Source organism: Anomalospiza imberbis, chromosome 1 (assembly GCF_031753505.1).
Source record: "Anomalospiza imberbis isolate Cuckoo-Finch-1a 21T00152 chromosome 1, ASM3175350v1, whole genome shotgun sequence".
NCBI lineage: Eukaryota > Metazoa > Chordata > Aves > Passeriformes > Viduidae > Anomalospiza > Anomalospiza imberbis.
In genome coordinates, this window is record NC_089681.1 from 77,590,975 (window position 1) to 77,608,524 (window position 17,550).

At 35.5% G+C, this 17,550-nt stretch overlaps 1 protein-coding gene across 4 annotated transcripts in view; it reads right to left on the minus strand.

Annotated features, from left to right (window-relative positions):
* Positions 1–17,550, minus strand: part of CDH12 (cadherin 12) — a 537,195-nt gene that overhangs the window by 68,653 nt on the left and 450,992 nt on the right. For 3 of the 4 annotated variants that reach the window (XM_068197278.1, XM_068197266.1, XM_068197271.1), the window contains one exon: positions 4,803–4,922. In XM_068197278.1, the coding sequence (XP_068053379.1) occupies positions 4,803–4,922 (120 nt within the window). Of the gene's footprint in view, positions 1–4,802; positions 4,923–14,476; positions 14,508–17,550 lie in introns of those variants that run through there. The other variant, XM_068197288.1, reaches the window with a different exon arrangement.

The following is a 17,550-nucleotide window of genomic DNA, read 5'->3' on the forward strand; positions in this document are numbered from 1 at the left end:
ACTCATGAGGATGTTGAAGACCACGATGAGAATTGCCATCAGTCTCCTCTTCTCCAGGCTGAACAGACAGAGTGACTTCAGCTGCTCTTCATATGGCTTCACCTCAAGGCCCTTCACCATCTTCGTGGCCTTCCTTTGGATCCTCTGTAAGATGGGTCTTTTTTATATCAAGGCACCCAAAACTGCCCCCAGCACTGAAGGTGAGTCTGACCCAGTGAAGAGCAGAGCAGGACAATCCCCTCCTTTGCCCGGCTGGTGATGCTGTGCCCAATGCCCCCCAGGACATGGTTGGCCCTCCTGGCTGCCAGGATACAATGACTCAGATTCAATTGGCCATTGTCCAGGACATCCAGGTTTCTTTCCGCAGTGCTGCTTTCCAGCCCCTCATTCCCCAGTCTATACATAACCAGGGTATAGACTGCAGAATCTGGTACTTGTCTTTGTTAAGCTTCCTATGTTCGATGACTGCCCAGCTCTCTATTTTATCAAAAATCTGCAGGACCTCCCTGCCCCCGAGAGAGTTGACTACTCCTCTCAATTTAGTGTCATCGGCAAACTTACATAGTGTTCCTTGCAGTCCTGTGTTCAAGTAATTTATGAGGCTGTTGAAGAACACTGTGTTGAGGATTAATCCCTGCAGAACCCCACTAAAGACAATTCACCACTCTGATGTCACCCCATTCACTACAATTCTTTGGGCCTGACCTGTGAGCCAGTGGCTCACCCATGACATGATGTGGTGTTTACCCAGCTGTGTGCTGGACATTTTGTCCAGAAGGATCCTGTGAGAAATGGTGTTAAAAGCTTTGCTGAAGTTCAAAAAGATGACAGAAAAAGATGACAGAAAAAACTGAGCATGAGCACACAGAAGATTGTGAAGAGAAAATGCAGTTTATTTGGTTGATACAGGTGCTCTGGGTACAACTAAGTGACTTTCTCAGAAATGTTCCATGGTTTTTTTCAGAAAATGAAGAATGGGCTATCACCCCAGTAGTAAAGTTCCAATTCACCCGTTGTTTATTCCTGTCTGGAAGTGTAAGGTCATTCTATATATTTTTCTGGAAAAAAAACTTTAGAAAAAAAAATCTATGAAAATAATTGTTATGTCTAGCAATTCATGGGCAAGTTTCCTTTTTCTGCCTACTCTATTTCAAAGGTAGATGAAATACTGAGAAATATTATTTCTTTCAAAATCAGTTCATATGGACAGGAAAAATGTGAATTAGAGTTATCTTGCCAACAAAATAGAATAATAAAGCAGAGGTAAGGATTCATGGGAAGGAAAGAGCTACAGATGCTGTTATTTCAACTTCAGCATTACAAAGAATACCTAAATTTAGGTACAGGGTTATTAAAATATAGAGGCCTTATGTGCATGTGATGGGGTTCTGAGTTTTTGTAAATCCTTTTACCTTAAGATTTTGTAATATTTTTTCAACTGCAGAATTGAATAACTTTGATTTTCTTTTTTGTCTTTTCAGATGTCATCAATATCAAGTGTTTAGAAAAATATGGTCTCCATGAGATTGCTGAAAACTGAAAATAGTATGTATGGGACTTGGACCAGAAGATTTGCTTTCCAAAGTTATTGATGCGTAATTCAGCAGGAGATCATTCACTTTTGTGGTAGAGAAAACACAGGTTCCAAGAAAAACCCCTTGTATAAATATTAACATCAATACTCCTGCTGATACCAATTTGGATTTCAATAATATAACTGAAGTCAAAAGATGGACTAGAATGCAAAGTCTAACAAAACCTAGTTACATCTAGCCATAAGAATATTGACTTCAAAAACATATCAGAAAATTGGATGGAAATGACATTTTCATGGTGGAAATGAACATTTTCATAAGAAAAGAGAATATTTTCATAAGAAAAGAGAAATTTTCATAAGAAAAGAGGAAAGAGAAGAGAGGTTATTTGTTTTTAGAGAAGTTCTCATGTTAAAAAACCCCCGCACATTAAAATCAGAAATTTTATGGCATTTAAAAATACCCCTGACATACAAGATTTGAGGCCTTAGAATGTGGCATTCAAACAGTTGCTCTACAGGAGGTACTGTATTGCATGTAACCTCCCTGAAATATCAATAAAAGCTAACCCTCCCACTTCAACATGGTTTGCCTATCTCCAACAAAAAGATGGAAAAAGATTAGGAGGTTAATAAAGACAAGGAGTAAAAGGGGCAGCTGTGACATTCAGACCCATAAAAGCTTAAAAGCTATTTAAATGTACTAATTTCATATTAGCGTAAATGTGTAACACCTATTAGGAGTGATTTGAGGAAGGAATATGTGTTAAGTCGGGTGCTTGACAAACACAACCCTTATTTCACACCTAAGGTTATGGTTAGTGGTTTCTCTGTTACTACTGTGCAATGGGATCTTGAGCTACCAACAGAAATTTCCACAAACATATCAACATCTGTGCGTTAGAAACTAAAGACACAAACAATGTTTGCAACTGTTTGGGAAGGAATAGAGAACAGAAGTGTTATTAAACAGCTCTATACATTCATATCAGCTGCCTTCCTGAATACTGTGTGCACTTTTGCACCCTGAGGAGAAGAAGGATAATTATTGGTGTAGAATGGCTTCTGTTTAAAGAAGTCTTCAATCTAGAAAATAATCGTTTCAGGGAGAATAAAAATAAAAATTAACTATTCACTGTCTTATGCAATGTGTGAGGTATGAAACAAGTTAAGAGATGCCCTTCTTTCAAAAAAAAAAGAGCAAGAGGAGCTGGTTCTTAACCAAATAAACTTTTGCGGTGAAATTTCTAGTCAGTGGGTATGCAGCCGCTGTACTCCTGGACAAGTCAAATCAACTGGGAAGTGAAAAAGTTGTGAAGGAGAAATACTTTCAGACTTTTAGTTACTTTGACCCTGCTAGTCACCCAGGAACTTCGTAAGGACAAGTTATTTCAAAACTAGAAGAGTATTCCAGGGGTTCATCACTAAACACTTACTCTTCATCCCTCACTAAAGCTAAGCGAGCCATCACTTTTGCAAACATGATACAGAGCTGAAACTTAGTATAGATGTTCTTGGTTTCTGTAACTAACTACAAGATCACGTCTTAAAATTGTTTCTGGAATGCAAGAGATGGCAAAATAAGCCAACAACAACAAAAAAATGCTTATTCACCTGCTGGCAGTTCTGAATTTGTAATTGTACCGAAATGGCTTTCTTCCCCTTTCCTGCCAAAAGCACTCAGGACAGATTTCTGGCAGTACAACTGCAGTGAAAAACTACTGCCTAAACACCTCAATTATGAAATTAAAAATTTGAAAGAGCAAATCTGTAGTACTGCCCTGGACTTCTGGATGTTAGAAAAAATAATTAAGCATCATTCTGTGCAGTGTTATCCACATACTGTTTACTTCTAAAGTCACTGTTAGATCCATGAGTAATTCTCATATCGTGAACTTCCTAAGACACATTACAGCATATTACTGATGTTTGTAGAAGCATGAATCTATATGCTTTTTTTCTGATATAGGATTTTAAACTATGCTGGGCTACTGTTTCACCAATCTTCCTCTACAGCTGTGTCCATTCTTTTAGCTCATGAATAATTAATTTAAGGTAATATCCATGTTTTTATGATGTTCCAGGGCTTGTAAGGTGCAGGCCATCCCCTATGGTTGACTCACTACTGAGTAACAGATGAGAACATACGACACAGTCATTCAAAGTGCCATGGGAAATATAGTTCTTCTTCCATGTTCCACTAACTACTCCTATTTTCTTGTGAAACTTGTACTAAAACTGCAATTTTGGCTCCAGTAAAGCTTTTTCTTGCCACTGAATTTATACCAGCTCTTTACAAAACTGAAATGAAAAATTAAGTATAAAGGCAACTGTTTTTTTTTCCCCAGACACCCGAAGAAGCCCTATTTCAGTTTGAAAAGTAAAATTGCTCACTGCAAATTGCAGTATGATCTCCTGCTAAATGGAGCATGGAACAAAGGAATGTGTACATTGGAGATGGTGTGCTCACAGCCTTACAAAGCTACATCATTAGGGCTAAAGGCCCTGAATCTGACATTTAAGTACAACTACTTTGGAAGGCAAAACTATTTGCTGAAAGGAGTATATGGATAACTTTCCCTGTAGCACACTCAGGATGCCACAATGTGTGTCATTCACCATGTAAGTTATCACTTCCTCAACTGAATTACTAAATATAGAATCAAGAATGGCATTTAGAAATATAGGACAAGATACCCAATTAACATGTCTACCAACCTCCTAAATACTTCAGTCTCTTTAAACATATTATCTTTTTCTGCTCACACATCCAGTAACCCCAAAGATAATATGCCCCAGGAAAAGAGGAGGGAAGGAGAAAATTAGCTGTTCCACATTCTCAAACTAGTTCAATATAACAAAACAAGAATTGCTGGAGAATTTCTGACTGTATATTCAGCAAATAAAAATGCTGAGAAGACCCAAGGTAAAATAGTCAATCATCAAGAAATTAAAAAAAAAAAAAAAGGATACATGTAGAAGACAAAGCTTGACCTTAGGGAAATGGTAAAGTATTGAAAAAAATAATCATTCAATGAAGACATATTTTAGATATTCCAGTACTGATTGGATGAGCATGTTTCTTTTGTTTCTACAACACATTGTAATGCATAAAAACATAGTCAATACTCAAAACTGAATCATATTGGAAATTGCTCTCCTGGATTTTGGCCATATCAACCAGGTCTATATTTATTCATTGATACTGCCTACATGAATCAAAAAACCCAAAGTTAAAATCTTCCATTGATGTTGGTAAACTATTTACCTGTCTTGGGATCAATGGAGAAATATGGTTGCCCCTGAAGAATGCTGTAAACCACTCTAGCGCTGTTTCCATAAGTGGGATCATCAGCATCTGTCGCCTTAACTTGAAGCACGTATGCTCCTGCAAAGAAACACAGGTAATCACATTTTTGTCATAGGGCATTGATCAGGGATATTTCAGACACATTAGTCCAGTTGCTAGTGGATTCTCTTGCATTTCTTGTTCCACTGGAAAAAAGGTGAGAATAAAACTGTTAACTCTTCAGCTCCATGCTAGCAGCCATCTAGGTAATAGCTGAGGCATAAAGGGGAAGAAAGGGAAAGGTATTCACCATCAGAAGATACTTATAAATAGTTTATGATTTTTTTTTTTTGCAAAAGTCTTTTACATAAAAGATACAGAATGGAGGTTTGGGAAAACTCAATATTAAATTTTGAAAAAGGATTATACCCTACAATTTTGTGAAAAAGTAGACAACCATGAAAGTAAAATATGGGAGTCGCCTTTAAAACAAGTGTTTGGTCAATCAACCCCTGAATCTTCCGTAAGATCAAGTGAACCAAGCTCTAAGTACATTAAAGAACTGCACTGCAGTCTCCTAAAGTTGGAATTCATATTCTTACTGTAGAATGAAATTAAGTGTTCAGTTCAGGAAGTTGTCTTTAAAATCCAGACCTGACTACCCTTGCCCTTCCAATACAGTAAGAATTAGAAATACTATGGAGGAGGTATTCCTTGTCACTTTGTTTTCAGCCATAACTGTAGACCAGACCTAGGGCAGTTTTCTTTACATTACAACTAAAATGGACCCATGGAGCAAAAGAAATGCACATGAAAGCAGAAAATTCACTGCAAATGGCAAAAGTTCACAGAACTGTCTTTTTCCTCCTGCTGTTTTTCCTCCTGCTAATCAATTTACTTGCATTTCCTCACTGCTTCATAATTAAAATAGTTTTCAAACTATATCTGCAGCAAAACAAACTGCCACATTGTTAGGCTTTCCCATCAGCTTTGAAGAATTGTTTCATATGATCTTCTGTGCAATTCAATGTTGGAATTTGCAGTGCTGATTTGGAGTGGAGATTGCCTACACGAGAAAGAACACAATGATGTGTATTATCTCCACCATTCCTGGTTTAAGCAGCATTGTTCATTTAGAGGTCATTTAGCATTTTTTCAAGAATGTCCATGGAATACTGCAAGGGCTTTAAGACTGCTACTTTTCTGCAATTAAAATCGACAAGTTTTAAAAAATGTTCAGAATTGGAAATGAACCTCAATGGACTTGTCGAAGTTTGGCTCTGGGAGTACCTCACTGAGAGTTGTTCCACGTGAAAGGTCCTATGACTTCGTCAGGAAAGTAACAGAAAAGGTAAACTGTTTGAAGGACAATTTTTTAGTTCCCGGCCCATGTAATCTTGTCATATGTCACTAATGACTGACAGTGGTGCTGAGAGGTTTGGTACTAGCATTGTAAAAGCACTTGCTGTGTGATGGCAGCATCTGACTTCTCCGATTATGTTTTTTTTTAGCAATAGAGAATGAAAAGCTATTCCAAGAGATATTCTATCTCCCGAGGAAAACATAAAAATGTAAGTGTTATTTGATTAGCAATCACTTTTTTACAGTTAATTGGCACATCATGTTCTTAAGCTGACAGCAAGTTTCATTAAAATCAACTTCTAAAAGAAAATGTTAGCAAATAATAAGTGAATGAATGAAAATAAACAGCACAGCTGAATCCATATCTATATCTGCTTACTCAAAAATGTGATGATGCAATGTGAAGAAAACAGATACTGGCCATCATAGTGCTTGAAAATTCTGTCACCGACTAAGGTGCTTGATGACTCCTGCACATACTGATCAGTCATGTAGATATTCCTAGGTACCTCCTCCAGGTAGTCCAACTTTATTACACAGAAGGAGGAAGAAAAGTTGATTTACAAACTAAGTTTTATTAAGGGAGACATACAGAGTCTGATAAATAGCTGGCACTGAATATAAAAAATAATCCATTACACATTGACAGCATTTTCAACTGTATTAACCCATCTGTCAGATCTTTTAAACTAACAGATAATATGTAAAGTTTATATTTTTATGAGAGATCTGGCATGTTGGTTTGTATTTTTTATATGCTTCCAGTCATTTACTTATTTAAACTCATACTTAATGTTCTAAATAGGTTTTCTGAAATTGGTTTCTCATCCTTTCAGTATTTTTAAACATTGCTCTTTGTAACTAACAAGCTTTCTATTTTATTGCAAAGCATGAAACCAATGTATTTTTAAAAGTAGACTCTAAATCAAATTATATTATTCCAGGCAATAATGCAGGGCACTACAGCTGTAAATCATTAATGCACAAATGTAGTGAGGAAGGATCACATTAACTACAGTTCATGACATTTCAATTAAAATATATACTTATATTACTACATAGAGTAATAAAATAAACAAAAAAGATGCTATGTTTCTTTTTAGGGAAATACCTTATATTACAGTCAACATTTAAATATATTTTTAATTTTTCATGTCCAACCTACACTTTTTTGATGTAAAGCATTATAAAATTCAGAAAAAATTGAATTATGTACTTTAGTTATTTATGTTTTAGAAAGAGAAAAAAAATAATGTTAGACCATTCACACAGATCAAGAAATGATATGGAATTTTAAAGATTGTCTTTTCTTTGAAAAAGTACAAGTGGTATTGAAAACTAACATTCTGTAAATCACAGCAAGCATACTCACCTGAATTTTACTCTAGCTAAAACTAAAGGAAACTCATCAATAAGTGCTAACAGAATGGAGCCTAAGATCTATAACTTGTTGACAAAACTGACAGAAACAGCACTAATAAAAAAGCCTTGTTGTTTATATCAGAATAACTGTAAGGAACTGTAGGACATCTGAGTTTAGACCATAACAGAAATGTTTATGAAATATTGATTTGGCATCTAGAACAATTACCATTTTTTTTCTGACAGTCTCTCATTGGTAAAAATATTATTTTGCCAAAATAAAAAGAATCTTTGAAAGAAGACCATTATTGATGGAATCTCTTCTCATCCAAGGAATACTGCAAAGAAATTTCAAAACATTCTAACACCCATCTTGAGATTTTCAAATTGCTTATGAATGTTAAAATTTGTTTAAAAAATTATTTTAAAGTTTAAACCCTCCCAAATTTTGAAACAGATTATTTGACCCATTGATTATCTTTCCTGTTGTTTTTTTTTTTCTTACAAAAGACTAAATATTGACGCTTTTTATTATTTCAACCTGGAAACAAATTTTACCTTCACCAAAGTGTAGTTGGGCTGGGATATCTTGTTTGCTGTGGAGCTATTTTTGTCATTCAAAGTAATCAAGCATGAAATCTGAGGTTTTTTATGTTTAGTTTGTTTACCTGAAGAGCATGACAAAGAATACACAAAACTCAGCTGGGACTAGATAAAATGGTTATTTCATTGTAAAGGAAAATGAGATGATTCAATGCTATGAGAATAACAGAGCAGACTTATTTGGACACAATTCCTGATAAAAATAATGCACAGTCCATAGAATTGCAAGACAAACTAGAAAGGAGATGGTGATATGTTATGTATTTTCTTGTTAAGAGCAGCTTACACTATGCCTGCAAATCCTATTATGTTTGGTAACAAATACCAAAATTCAATTAGGTGGTAGCAGTGCATTGTTTTACACAGGATGTGAGGGTGGCCTGCTTCCAGGCTTTGAAGAGAGAAGAGAAGGCTGGATGGGAACAGTAAGTTTTAAAGGTTAATTGAGAAAGGAAGGGATGCTGAAATGATATTGAAGGACTTAAAGTGTTCCATGGGCTCTGGCTGGAGACTCTCTCCACTCCACAGCGATCAGAGGTTCAGTCAAAACAGGTGACTCAGGTCCTTATCCTGCCAGGCTTTGAATTTCTCCAATAACAAAGATATCACTGCTTTGGTGATCCTGTCTAGCAGATCCCTAGCTCAACTCTTCTCCTTTGAAATTCAGGGCTCTGATTTTGCCATTTTTCTTGTTCACCTTTTTCCTGTTTTTTTTTAGTAGGAAATGAATATGTGACGTAGTATGCAAATTTTCATGGAATTGCTTTTTGTAATGGACTACCAAAAGCAGTTTCATCTACTTCATGGTGAGTAAAGACATGATTTCCTTGTACAGTCAAAAGAACTGTCATCATCTTGCTGCACAACCTCTCCCATTCCACATGCATTATGTAGTACTTTTGAAAGAAATTAGATAATTGTGAATTTTTTTTTTTATGGGAAGGGTGAAGGAAGAGCACAGCTGCTGGCATCAAAACTAACTACTTTGTGCAATATTCTTTCGAAACAATTCCAAAAATAGCACCATGGCAACCCAAACAGCATCCATCTTCTATCAGAATTCAAGTAAAAATCTAATCAACACATTTCATAGTTGTGGTTTGGGGTTTTTTCTTAAGTTTAAGAAAAAAAGATGTGAATTTATGGCTCACTGCAGCACTACATTGTAATTCAGATTAGGAGATTCCATGTCTCAATAAATATTCCCCTGACCTCCCACTAGTAGTTTTAGCAAAACTCCAGTGCTCACAAGACATGTGTATTTGCAAAGAGAGATGCTGACATTGCCCTTTTTGGGGCTTATCTTCTTTAGAAAAATTACCAGTAGTAAGTTTTGAATATATACTCCGGACGCTAACTCCCACAAATGTAATATGAAAAAGACGTATTTTACTTAGAAAAGTCAGTTTTCAGTTTATGTATTCATGGCTGTGCAGCCTCGATAACAGCACAAGCTTGCTGGCTCCATCAATATCTTGAATACTAGACACAATCGGGGAAGCACACTTTATTCCTGTTTTGCATTCCAGACATCACCCTGAACATAGATATTTCTCTCAGCTGTCAGAAGCAGCCATGGCGGCAAAAGCAATACTGCCATTCCCTTTTGTAATTGATGAAGAATGGCAGCCTTTTGCTAATAGTTTTGCTGTGCTTGTAGCTAAAAGCAGCTGTTGCAAATTTCAGTACTTAGTGCATAATCAAGCATATTTCTAGTATATCTAGAATAGCATTTAACTTATATTGGCAACAAACCAGGGAGTATGGAAGCTGGCTTTTTTTTTCCTACTGGTCATCCCTGTTTCTCTCATGGATGGATGAGGGAAAACAGGGGAAACCTGCTGTGGCACTTTTATCTAATATTTAGCTTAGAAATCAGCTAAGCAATTATTTTCTTTTCCCTTTCTTTTTTCATTTTTTTTAATACCGTCATCTCTTGGGGTCAGCCAGAGTTAAGCAACTCAGTGTGGCTAAGCTAATAATGCCTGTTATTTGATGAATATTTATTTAATTTATTTATTATTATTAGTTTAGGCTATTCATTTATTTATAAAGACAGTCAGTGGCTTATAAAGTCTCAATGCTGTGATAATGTTTACAGAGATTACACTTCTGAAGAAAATTAGGAGCTTGCAATAGCAGCTAATAGGGTTATTATGCACATAATATGCACATAAAGGAGTGGCCTGGTAAAGTAACTGCTGGAAATAATGCATAAGGAGAATGGCAGAGGAACCAATTAGCAAATACTATTCTTAATATCTACCTGTTTGAGAAATACACCGCTGGAGAGTGATTTTCCCTTTCTGTTTTCAAGATTGTTTTCCTCTTACCAATATGACAGAAGTTCTTCTTATATATATATATATATATATATATATATATATATGAAATTTAGAAAATAGAAAAAAAATAGCTTTGACTTCTGCTTTTATCATCTTGACAACTTGATTAGTTTTCAGGCTATGACTCAACAGGGACTTAAGTGTGCGAGTATACCTTCATAGTTAGGGTAGGTGAGATAAAAGTAACCAGTACACTCTCTAATCATGACAGCTGTGCTGGCAAATCTCCCACTGTAGATGTTTCTGTGCTGATAAAAACATGCTTTTTCTGCCTTAGATTATGTTTTTCAGAGAGGTAGTTGAACTTGTATTAGAACCTTTATGACATCAAATGCTATGTCTCAACCAGATAATTTTTCCAAATACACCATTGGAAATCAGATGTGTTGTGGCAAATACCTTCTTCAATAGAACTGCAAAATAATGAATTTTAGCCCTACTCAATGCACTGAAATCTTAAAGGCTTAAAGAAAAATGACTCAACCCTAGAATAACAGCACAAAGATTTGCCTTTCATTTATTAATATGTAAAATTGTTTCTATGCAATTAAAATATTTTTTCAGACTCAAATGTTTAAAGAAAGTACTAAGGATTGCATTCAATTTGAGCAACTGATACACTGGAACTGATTCCAAGCTGATGCAACCTGATGGTTGTTATGATATTTACCTGGACAGGAATTGATAATATCAGCTGTCCTTTCAACAACATAGATTCTTCTCATGCCAGATAAAAGGGTATTAGATAAAAAAATTTTAAGCATTCATTTTTCTCATGGAAGAGCTCCAGATTCTTAATGTGTGGCAAAGAACTTGAAATTGTGGCACTCCTCCTGACAGCCTTCAAGCCCTCTTGCCCCCAGAATAAAGTATGCCAAAAATGGTGGCCATCACATAAAGAACTCAGAGAAAGCAAGTCACAGTGTTACTTCCACTATTTTATGGTTTGATGTTTTCATGAGCTGGAGTTTCACACATCAGTTCTTCAAATGTCAAATTATTTATTCAGAATATAGTAATAAGAAACTCGATCTTTACAGGGATACAAGAAAAAAAATTACTGTGAAATAAATGTCATTCACAGTGAATGTCAGCTAAAGAGACCTGGTTTTGAATCTCAGTAGATGTTCTAATGCTATATGGAGGCTGGGTTGTTTCTATATTTTTACCAGATATTGGACCTGTTTAGAAATAATTTAATTCTATGTTCATCCAGGTATCTTTAGCTAAGAAATTTAATTTCTACAGCAGTATTTGCTGAAAAAATCTTTTAAATTTTGAATGAAATGAAGAAGTTTATCAAGGTCATTTCCCCAGTTATATTTAGAGTCATGGACTTAGGCTCTAGAATTGGTAACGGAATTATATACTTACATGGTAATATTTAAAGAAAAAGACATTTGGAGATGTTGATGACTGAGCACTTCTAAAGTTTGCATTGCTTGTATCACATTGCTTCCTACCTACTTAAAATAGTGTTGTTAAATCTCTCAAGAAAGATACAGAACCATCTTCATGAACATTTTTTCCTTTTTTTTTTCATATTTACCACTTTTTCCTACTCAAAATCTACAAATATGCTGAAGGCAATCTTGGATTAGGCAGAGTCATGATAACAAGCAAAAAGAACTTCAGAATACATTGGTGACTTCTATACAACCAAGTATGCAATAAGATTCTCTGAAAGTTTGTAATTGATTATTTAATCAGAATATTGCTTTGAAGACTTTCCTGCTACTTGAAGATCAAAGTACTGAAGAATACATAGAATTTTACCCTATACATTTACATTACAATTTAAAATGTAATCTGATCCATTCAGTGACTTAATTCACAATGTCAATACTATTTTACACAGCTCTCTACATCAATATCCAACTACATTTTCTTCTGTGGTGATAGGAGACAATAACCCCACATACCCACCATAGGGGTATTCATAGGGGCTTCAGAACATGAAACAACATGGATATCCTCAGCCTTGACAAGAGGTTCCCCTCATGCAAACTCATTTTGAAGAATAAGAGAAATGGCAAAAGAGGGATTGTTACTTTAGGTGACATCAGGCACATCCTCCATCACAACTGGTATTTAAGAAAAAAAAAGGGGGGAAGAAATCCAGCATCTGAAAACACTCAGGATAATAAGCCCCTTTGTAAGCCCTGGTCTGATTCCTACCCATGACTGATTTACACAATGAAACTTACCATTTCCAAATACCTCTTACCTTTCACCACAATAACTGGACAAATTATTCCTCAAACAGAGCTAATGATCTAATTTCCCTTTTGTACAAGAACAGTACAAGGAACTGAAGGGAGTCAGAGGTTGGTGATGGATGAACAGAGAGAGCTTAAACAGAGCTGACTGTGGTAACTCCTTTTCTCATCTGAGCTTTGTGTTTCCTCTCAGAAATCCCATCCCTGTTGTAGGAACTTATAAAGTGACTTATAAAGGTACAAACTCAGGTCAGCTTCAGATTTCCTTAATAATTCACAGCAGTTGGTGGACTTTGAACATGCAGCTGAATCATTCTTGCAGCAGATACTCTTGAGAGAGAGTGGGAACAAACAACTGGCAACAGAAAAACATGTAGGCATTAAGGTTACGAGTGGACAGACTTTAAACAGAGCCCTCATGTTAATGGTAAGCACATAATTAATTCCACTTTGTTCTTTTACTAGAGGGATTGTACCGTCACTATCTTTAGAAGTTCTCAGGAGCAGATGAGATATCCATTAGGAACGACATACATGGGGTGATCCTCATGGAAATGCATTAAGTGAATCTGAGATTCCTTCTGCCCTAGCTTTTTGATGACTTGTACTGCATGAACAGACTTCCCTCCCTTCAGAGAACTATTGTATCGTGCTTCTTATGGCTATGATGGAAGTGCTTTAATTTGGTTCAGGAGTGTACTATTGCAGCAGATCTTTCCCTTGCCCTCAGTCCACTCCTTCAGCGTGTGAACTGGATTATTTTGGGTTAAAGCTAAGATGAAAGGTAGGTTTGCTCTTGATGCAATGCTACTGTTAATAGGTAGTTGATAAGAGCTTATTTGAAACCATGAGGGTTTCTAATACTCTGGATGCCAAATTCTCATCACACATTGTTTCATCACACAGCTCTGTTTCTATTGCATCATGCTACTGCCTAGTATGACATCACATTCTTTTCAGAGCCTTAAGATACTATAGAATTACATGAGTATCATTATTATTTCACATCAGGAACAGTTGAAACTTAATTAGCAAAAATCTATAAAGTTTTAACTGAGTATAAAAAATGGTATCATAGTGCAACTACACATATTTGGCCAATTTCATGGCACTGAAAAGAGAACATTTTATTGATTAGGACAGAGAAGGAATTCAAACCACAAGGTCATATTACACATATGGAAGTCTTAAATATACACAGTTAAAACTGAGCATGACTCTCCTGTCTCAAATATTTTATATTAGTGCGACAAGTCCCTCCTTTTCATGTGCTTACATTAGGGTTTGATATTTTTTTCTTAAAATCATTTTAAAACCTTCTAGTGTACCAGTCTGATTTTTTGTTGATCTGAACATTAAATCAAATTTTGTGTTTACTTCATAATTTGCATCAATATAATGCTTTGATAATACAGTCTAGTAAACCTCAAGCATCCTTCTCAGCAGGCAGATTTCTGGACTGTGTGCTGCCAGAGTGGGGACTTACATCCAGATTTTTAGGAAAAGTCCACTGAGCCAAAGAAGATGTCAGTGTTTCACTGGAGGAATGCACTTCCCAGGCATAACTGGGAAGATGTTCTTTGCCAAAAGGTCACAGAAACATGCTTTTCATTTTTTCTGCCTTACTAAGCACAACTCAATTTCAGGATAATGCATGCAGAGTTTTTCTCAGCATGAGGAAAAACTGAAGCAGAAGATGGTAACAGAGATCTGATCCTGGTCTTAATTCAGTACTAGACTGTTACTCAACAAAATATCTTACTGTTTCTTAGGTTCTCCATGATAAAATGAAAACAGGATAAAATGAAAACATGAAAATGTCGCAAAATACCACACCATCCCAAAATAAGACATGAAGCAGTACATCCTTATTTTCAAATCCCTCAAATTCACATCTTTGAAAGAATTATGTACTACAAGAATCAGTCAAATAACAATCTCAAGAGCTGACAGAATTACAACATTGTTTATTTTGAACAATATTTTATGAGAGTAGATATTTTAGGATAGAAGAAAGCATCTTGCAACCTATGGTTGTGCAAATACCCAATATTCTTTTTGGTCAATTTGTTAGAAATTGAAAGACAGTGTGGCATTTGGAACAAACAAAACGTCTGAAGCAAAAACGTGATTTTAAGTTAGTATAATGCTTATCAGTCCACAAAAAGCATTTCAGTTTTGAGCACAGTAAACAGGCAAGAGCAAGAAAGCTTTTGGTTCCAGGGTTACATTAGGAGTGGAAGACACTCACGTATGCTGTGGGAGTTCTCAGTTCAGATGAGTTTTTTGCCTGAGGAAGTTCAAAATTTGTACTGCCCATCTTTCTGGAAAATTTTGTACATGGGATTGTTTATATACTTACAGATTTCATTTAATCATTCACCAGGGTATACACCTGTTTTCTAAAATAGCTTCCTGACTCATGCGATGTTACTCTTTCTTTCATTTTTTTCCATCTCAGTTTCTTCTGTATGAGCACTCCTGATCAATAGAAATCTGTGTTTTCAGAAACATGAAACATTATTATCAAGTGAGTCTGAAAGACATACATTTATCTATGATAGGTGGAATAAGATTACAGCTAGTAGAGAAACAAAAAGAAATAGTCTTCTACGTAAATTGGGCTACTGCATAAAAAATTTTCCCCGACAAGTTTTTATGTATGCATAATTGGCTAACTGGCAAACAGATTCAAGACATCTTGAACTGAATTCTTCAATGAGTGAACTCTTCACTGACACAAAATTTACTTCAGTAGCATGCTTGCCTTTTGTGACTCAGTTTTAACCTTCTACAAGAGATTCAAGGAAATGTTGCAGCAAGTAAGAAATATGATGGAGAACATGGAAAAGAAGGCGGTTTGAAGTATTGGACAAAACCCCCATCTCCTCTCTTTAGAGAAGACAATCACTCTAAGATTACTCTATTTTAAAATTAATATTGTTTTCATCAGTACATTCTAATTGTGGGTACTGAAATTTTACTGTTTAACTTCAGGCACTTGAGACTCAATCTCAACACTCTAAAAGTCAAGGTACCTGCCCATCCCAAAATATGGGCAGTGTTCATTTATCAATTAAATTTTAATTCATCAGTTATTTAAAAATTAGCCTGAATCCTCATGGGTTAGTCTGTGTTGTACAGACTGCATGGGCTGTGGCTGCAAAGCTTCTAACTGGAATGATGCCAGATTAGATGAAAAGCCAGCCAGTGGTCCTGGGGTTATTCCAGATTACATTAAAGGCTGTTTTCATCTATATGTCACTCTTACCTGTGTGCCAGAGGTAAGTCTAGACCTCCATCCTCAACAGTTCTTGTTTTTCCATGGATGATAAAAGAAACTTCTCAAAGCTAGTCAAAAAGTGCATCTTCTGGCAAAGTATAATTATTATCCTTATCTTTTAGCCAATTAAAACTATTTCAGCTCCTTTTATGTGACACTTCCCATTTTAAAGTCTTGTTTGGGAAGGCTGAGATCTTGTTCATCCTAAAATTAACAACAAACTTGTCATTACTTTAGATAGTAAAGGGTGATGTATTTAGATACTCCTGGTGTTTTGAAATTTGAAATCTATCTAGCTCTATCAGTCTATATAAAACCAGATGTTTCCCATCAGGTTAATAATCCAGAGAAATTCCCATCAGGATAATTATCCAGAGAAAATGGATAGAAATTAAATTTTCATAATTGACTTTGTGATCTCTCAGTTGGTTTTGAGCAGCCTTTCTGGTGGAAATACTGACTCAAAGCATTGCCTGAATGATTCTTCAAGCATTCCTTTCTTCACATCACTGACTGACAGTGCATTCTGTATCCACAATATGTGATTGAACCCTGTAGGAACTCTTAAAAAACAAAACCTTGTGTCACCTTGTGTCTCAGATAAATACAAAAGATCTAAAATATTTTGCTATTCCTTGCAAAGAGACATTAACATCTTCACAAAAGGGGTGTTTAGATTCTAAATAATTTATAATCTTATGTTTCTTTTTACATTTCTCTAACTTACTAGATCACTTTGAAGATTCTAGCATTTACAAAAACATGGTAGCCAAGGTCCTTTTACCTAAGTCACTTGAAACTGGCTCAGAAAAATTTCAAAACTTTTTAGAAATATACTTCAACCTATGTCTTACAGATGCTAGAGGAGACAAAAACCCCCAGCTTTTAATAAATTATCATTTATTTCCCAAATATAAACATTTTTGACATAATTTTCTTCCCCAAGAGCCACAATCACATTTGTCAACTTAACTGATCCCTGAAATGAAATCCAAATTATTCAACAGGGATAAAATTAGTAGCAAGCCTCAGGCATAAGACAGCAGTTGTCTTTAATATTCATTTTTGGTTTATTAACTGCTAAAGATCTACAGCAAATGAGATCATGCGATGATACTGCAGTCCACTTGAATAGTCTGTTATTCCTGCAGCAGAATAACTTTTGTTTATTTGTTTGTATGTGGGGGTTTTGTGGTTTTCTTGGTTTTTTTTTTTTTTTTTTTTTTGTTTAATTTATTGGTTTAGTTTGGGTTTTGTTGGGGTTTTTTGTTTTGTTTAGTTTGGTTGTTTGGTCAGTTTTGTTCTTTAATTTTTCTACAACTCTGGAACCTTTTAGATGAAGAGCACAGGTATCTGCAAAGGCACATTGAGGTGCTCCAACTTCCAGCATCTGAAAGCAGTAAGTTCTCAATTTTCCTTTCAAATTTATTAAGGCTTCTAGTCACAGGAAAAGTTACCATCTAAAAACAAAATCAACCCAAACCAATAAAAATGACAAGTCATCCACTCAGCTGCTAGAAGTAATTTTTCTTTAGAGAATGGTGATACTTTAC